Source organism: Triticum dicoccoides, unplaced genomic scaffold (assembly GCF_002162155.2).
Source record: "Triticum dicoccoides isolate Atlit2015 ecotype Zavitan unplaced genomic scaffold, WEW_v2.0 scaffold156364, whole genome shotgun sequence".
Taxonomy (NCBI): domain Eukaryota; kingdom Viridiplantae; phylum Streptophyta; class Magnoliopsida; order Poales; family Poaceae; genus Triticum; species Triticum dicoccoides.
This window is the reverse complement of record NW_021211697.1, coordinates 1-6,268: the sequence shown is the minus strand read 5'-3', so window position 1 is coordinate 6,268 and position 6,268 is coordinate 1. Positions and strand designations below refer to the sequence as shown.

The following is a 6,268-nucleotide window of genomic DNA, read 5'->3' as shown; positions in this document are numbered from 1 at the left end:
GGTTGCCCCCCACACACACACACAAGCGGGTGCGCGCCCTTGCCAACTGCCGCCGGTCTATCTGCGGAGATTATTACTCCGAGTAATAATTAATCAACTCCTCGCGTCGTTGCTATACAGATGGGTGGATCGAAGCCGTCCGTCTCAAATCGGCGGATCCTGACCGTGGGCTTTTCCGCGTCACGGTGACTCCATCGTGCACGTCAACTCGTCCGTCGGAAGCCCTCACACAAAGCTGCTTACAGTCGCGCGTAGTCATAAAAATAAAAATCATGTGTGGCGGTGATGGCGACGGATTACCGATCGATCGTGTATGACTCTGGGGATTCTTCCGCGACTCTCGGATGCCAAGTGCCGCCGGTCTCTCTGCATGCGGAGATCACGATGCATCAGGCCCAGTGCCTACGGCTAGGGCTATATATATATACAAGTCTCTCGCACCATCTCTAATCCATTCCATTACCGTTGCCACACATCACAATTCACAAGCTTGACTAGTCTTCTGAAGACAGTCATCTCGTCAAGGAGAAGGAGACAGGCAGCCATGGCGTGCGTTACGGTTCCGGCGGCCACGGCGGAGATGGACCGCGCCTTCGCTCTCCTGCCGGGCTTCCGCTTCCACCCCACCGACCAGGAGCTCGTCACCTGGTTCCTCAAGCGCAAGCTCCTCGGCCTCCCCATCGACTTCGACTTCGACTTCATCCCGGAGGTGGACGTCTACAAGTTCGAGCCGGACCAACTACCAGGTACCAACGTACAACTCTATTCTCTCGGGCGGTCACCGGTTTCGATAAGTCAAGTAGTATATGTCAACTGACTTATGTTTCGTGTCCTTTCAACTGCATACACGCACAGACAAATCATTCTCACCGAGCACGGGCGACCCAGGGGCAAAAGTTGAGTGGTACTTTTTTGCGCCGAGGGCCCGGAAGTACCCAACCGGCCTTCGCATGGCGCGGGCGACAGTAAAAGGGTTCTGGAAGTCAACGGGGAAGGACCGTCCAATCATCCACAACGGCATCGTAGTCGGCATGAAGAAGACCCTTGTGTTCCACCTCGGCCGAGTGCCTGATGGCATGCGGACCGACTGGGTCATGCATGAGTATCGCCTCCATCCCGATCACCGTATCCATGTATCTTTCTTTCCTACTCTCTTTTCTTAGTAAAATTCTAATTGAGCTCCACAACTCACCTGCATCTCAACGGTTGATCTGATCTGGTCAGGACACCTACACGCTGTGTCGGGTCTTCAACAAGAGCATCACGACCCCATCACCAGACCTGCTCGCTGGCGCCGACATGGACAAGGAAGGGATCCAGCTTGTGTCCGTTGGACCTAACATGAACAAGGATGAGATGCAGACCATGCTACGTGGCGTAAACGCAGGCAAGAAAGGGGTGCATTCGATGCTCAACGACGCTGACCTGGACAAGGAAGGGATCCAGCCCATGTCCGACGGCCCCAATGCCAACATGGAAGGGAACCAGCCCGTGTTCCACAACGCCAACTCGGACAAGGAAGAGATCAATCATGCTTCAGGTAGCGTCGTCGTGGACATGGAAGGGATCCATCCTATGTCAGGCGGCTTCATTGCGGACGTGGAAGGGATACATCCCGTGTTCGGCCACGTCGTCCCACACAACAAAGAGACCGATCCCATGTCAGGAGGCGTTTACGCTGGTGTGGATTTCTCCTGGATGCAGTTTGTGCCTGCCGACATTTGCTACCCCAACATCGAACTAGATAAGGATGACTCCTGTACGCAGCTCATCAACGACTACTCGTGGTAACCGTTGCCGACCGACTGAACATTAGAGAAGTAAAAGAAAAATCCAGAAGCTGAATCCATTTTGACTCTTTGTATATGCTCCCACGAAGCATTGTACCGTGGATAGGTTGGATTGTGGTCCTTTAGTCATGTGTAATTGTATTTGCTTTTATTTTTGTTAAAGGGGGGCTCAACAGTGTGTCAAACTCGAATGTATGTTTTCTTTTTGGGTGGGAATGCTATGTTGTTCTAGTGATATGGCTTTGGGTCCTCGTGGAAAAAAAACTTTACCAACTTTGTGTGTGTAGTTAAAAAAATACTTTGTATGTTCATTAATAAGATGGATTGTTCATCCGCTGAAGCAATGAATCCGTGTGCATGTTGTGGACGAGAGCCGCGCGATGCTCAATTCACTCGCTTTTTTTTAGCATCTGCTCCATTCACGACGGTGTGTATGGAATGAAATGAATGGGATGATGTTGTTGTGCATGTCGGTGGCCATTCATGTTGGGCCAACACGATGTCTATAGTCTATTTTGTGGCGCCTTGGCCGACTAGTCAAGCAGTTTGGCTTATCTCTACTTGGCCCACTTGCTTCTCTGTATAAAACAAGCGGAGCATTTGTAATAGAACTACTATATATATTTTTGTGGCTTAGTTTAAACCCGTTTAAAGTAACCGGGACCGTCTTTTAAAATAGTTGAAATCTTTACATTTCTTTGGATTAAAAAATAAATGATATATGTATTATTTTTTGTTTACGAATAAAAACATAAGAAAATAACACCTCTACGGAGGACACCATCTCACTGTACCCGATTGTGTCCGTGCAAGCTTTCTGTCTAGTTCATGCATACTTCCACGCACTCCACCTATAGAAAAACTAGCATTCTCAGAAAAAAAAAACTAGCATTCTATTTTCTTGTGAGATATTAATTCATTGATATATTTTAAATTAAACTGTAATTTCAAATCTTATTTTATGTACTACTCCATATATGAAATCCTAACCACAATATCATTAACACAAGACCAACCTTGAACGTATCTATTTTGAAACAAAGCGCTACAAAGCCAGTAAAATAATGGAAGACACGCATGGGGTTTGGATACTTGATGAGATGGTGCGGCATGATTGGCTGGAGATTCACTGCCTCAACTGTTTGAAACTTCTTTACGGCTTGGCGGGGAGGAATATTTACAAGAACGACCGCCGTTAGAAAGTGGGCTACGCGTTCGACCCGCGTCTACAGAAAATAATCCCCGAAAACTCGTTCGGCCAAGCAAGCAAGCATACAGCTTCTCCTGCTTTAATTCCTCGTGGGTTCCTGCACGAGCAGAACTCACGCGCATGAAAGAAGCAAAGCCGTGGATGCTGTGTGGGTGGGGCGGCCGCTGCAGTTGGCGATAACGCCAACATGGCGAAGCACGACGAGACAAGATTCACGTCTCCGGACAGCCAAGGGGGCTGTACATGCCTGTGTACGTACCTGGTCCTGGTGAGCAGCCCTTACGACGACTACTCCGGCGGCGGGTGCCCGTGGCCCGGTCGAGAAGAGCTTGGTGAAGTCCAAGTCTTGGCGCCGTCGAGGAGATGGTGGAGCATCCATCTCCTCGTGCAGGCCCCAGGTGAGCTTGCGTGGACCTGGAGGGAGCGTCCTCCACGCAGCGCCGGTACTGTGCGGCGGAGCACACGCCCGCCGGACAGCTTGCTCCACCTCTCTCTCCCCAAGTCCCCATGATGCTCCTGCCCGTCTCCACCACCTCTCTCTCCCAAGCACGATTTTTTCTTCTTTTTCAGAACTGGATCTTTGGAAGCCAATTCAAGGGAGGCTATGCCAATGCCGATGCGTTCGGGAGGTAGAAGATGCTCCAACTGACTAAACAAAAGAGGCAGCTGGTACATGTATATGCTAAACAATAGGTGCAAGATAACATACTTTATCATGGAGTCAAACTCCTCATGAATTAGACTGAAGCTTGGTTGGGTTAAATATTTCTAGTTGCCTGCCACATGCAAGTCTGAGTAAAGATGGCTTCTGTAGTCACAAACAACTACTCCCTCTGTCCCATAATATAAGAACGTTTTTGACAGTAGTGTAGTGTTAAAAACATTCTTATATTTTGGGACAGAGGGAGTAGTAGTGGCCAATTTGCCAAAAGTCATCTTCTGCTCGCCAGCTCATTTAAGCTGGCGATCAATAGTAAAACCAAAAAAAAAATATAGGAAAACATTTCTTTTGGTTCAAACATTGATGAAACTTTTACGTGCTCACAAAATTTCATCTTCAAAAGACATTCATGGAAGTCGTGACCAAAAAACAAAATCAATACTCCAGAATGCCTTGGAAAATAACACTTTTGGACCATCAATTTTGTTTCTTTGCCATGAATTCCAAGAATGTGACTTCAGTATGAAATTTTGTGAGCACGTAAAACTTTTGTCAATATTTTCACCAAAAAATTCAGAATTTTTTGAAGTTTTTTCACTTTTTTGGGTGTTACTGTTTACTGAGCTCATTTGAGCTCGAACTCAAAAACTCCATGTCCACAATTTGTGTCATATATAGGATGACCAAGTTGTAGTTCTCGGGCACCTTGGTGCCCAATTTTTTCAAAAAAAATTCAGAAAACATATTTAAAAGTTTGAAAAATAAATCTGTAAAATCTTGTATGTATTCACTATGAATCCAAGCATGGAAGATACTGACAACCCCCAGTCGCTACTTGAGCGATTCGGGTAAACAAAAAAGATTACTATTTGAAAATTTAGAGTTTGGCACATGCAAATTTACTTGGAACGGAAGGTACATACCGCATATAGGTAGGTATGGTGGACTCATATGGAATAACTTTGGGTTTAAGTAAGTGGATACAGAAGCAGTATTCCCGCTTAGTACAGGTGAAGGGTAGCAAAAGATCCTAGACAAGCACCACATGTTGGAGGATCCATAAGAATATAACTTCTATAAAAATATACCCAAACATAACTCATTACGTTGTCTTCCTTGTCCAACTTCAACTAATTTTCTCGGGTTTGAAAATAATTAATGGTGCTCACAATCATAGAAGATGTCCAGGATAGAATATTTATATGTGAAACCTCTCTTCCTTCAATATTCTTTCCTGAATTGTTCAAGTGACCAATACTATGTTTGCGAACTTTCAATAAATTTACCACCTATACTTCTTATATGAAGTCATTAATCCTGATGGGATAAGCATATGTAAAATACATAATTTCAGATTTAGGATATTCAATTCATTCAACCACTTACTGATAGGATATTAGTGAAGCACGAGAGTAAATGACAAACTACTCCAAAAAGATATAAGTGAAGATCAATGAGTAGTTGAATAATTATGTGGCTATGTGAAGACTCTCTTTCACTTCAAATTTTTAGATATTGGGATATTAAACAGTAAGAAAACAAAATAAAATGACATTGCAAGGATAGCACATATCATGTGAAGAAGCAAAAACTTAGGCTCAACGAAAACTGACCGATGGTTGTTGGGGAAGAAAGGTGGGATGCCAATCGGGGAATCCCCAAGATTAGATGCTTGACACTCTTGAAATAATATCTTGGGATGCCTTGGGAATCCCCAAGCTTGAGATTTTGTGTCTCCTTAATTCCTCTCATTTCATGGTTTCCCTAGATCTCAAAAACTTCATCCACACAAAAGTCCACAAGAACTCGCGAGATAAGTTACTATAAATCCATGCAAAACCTTATCATTCTCTATTGTAGAAAATCACCGAAATTATAATTTGACATTGCATATTAAATTCCTCTGCATATTTAATACTCCTATACTCAAATAGAACCATTAAACAAGCAAACATATGCAAACAATTCAATCATAGCAGCAATTTGTCTAAACAGAATAGTCTATAAATAATGAAGAATGATCCTTACTTATCTAACTCAAAAAAATCTAAAAATTTACCACACTGTATAGAATTTATCGTAGCTTACTATGCAAAAAGTTTCAATATCTTATCACATTCTGACTTTTCTCGGAATTTTTTTTGCAACAATGTTAAACTTTCTGTTTTCAAACAGCAACATATAGACTTGCAAAATAAGCATGGTGAAGGCTATCCTTGACATCTTTATTGAAATAAAAGATACAAAACCTTATTCTAAATAACAACAAGCAAATCTAAACAAAAGAAAATGACGCTCCAAGCAAAACACACATATCATGTGACGAATAAAAATAAAGCTCCAAGTGAGATTGCCGATAATGTTGACGACGAAAGAGGGGATGCCTTCTGGGGCATCCCCAAGCTTAATTGCTTGGATCTTCCTTGAATATTTCCTTGGGATTCCGTGGGCATCCCCAAGCTTAGGATCTTTCCACTCCTTATTCTCCACATATCGATATCTCAAACTGGAAAACTTCAATCTCACAAAACTTAACGGGACATCGTGAGATGCGTTAGTATAATAAAGAGCAAATAATTCACTTTGTTACTGCCAAGACAAGATTCA

The 6,268-nt window shown here is 43.6% G+C and overlaps 1 protein-coding gene across 1 annotated transcript; it reads left to right on the top strand.

Annotated features, from left to right (window-relative positions):
- Positions 1 to 544: 544 nt before the first annotated feature.
- LOC119344163 (NAC domain containing protein 50-like) lies at positions 545 to 1,791 on the top strand. The gene is made up of 3 exons (XM_037614735.1): positions 545 to 746; positions 856 to 1,133; positions 1,225 to 1,791. The coding sequence occupies exons 1-3, from the start codon at positions 545 to 547 to the stop codon at positions 1,789 to 1,791; spliced, it is 1,047 nt and encodes a 348-aa protein (XP_037470632.1).
- The last annotated feature ends 4,477 nt before the right edge of the window (positions 1,792 to 6,268 follow it).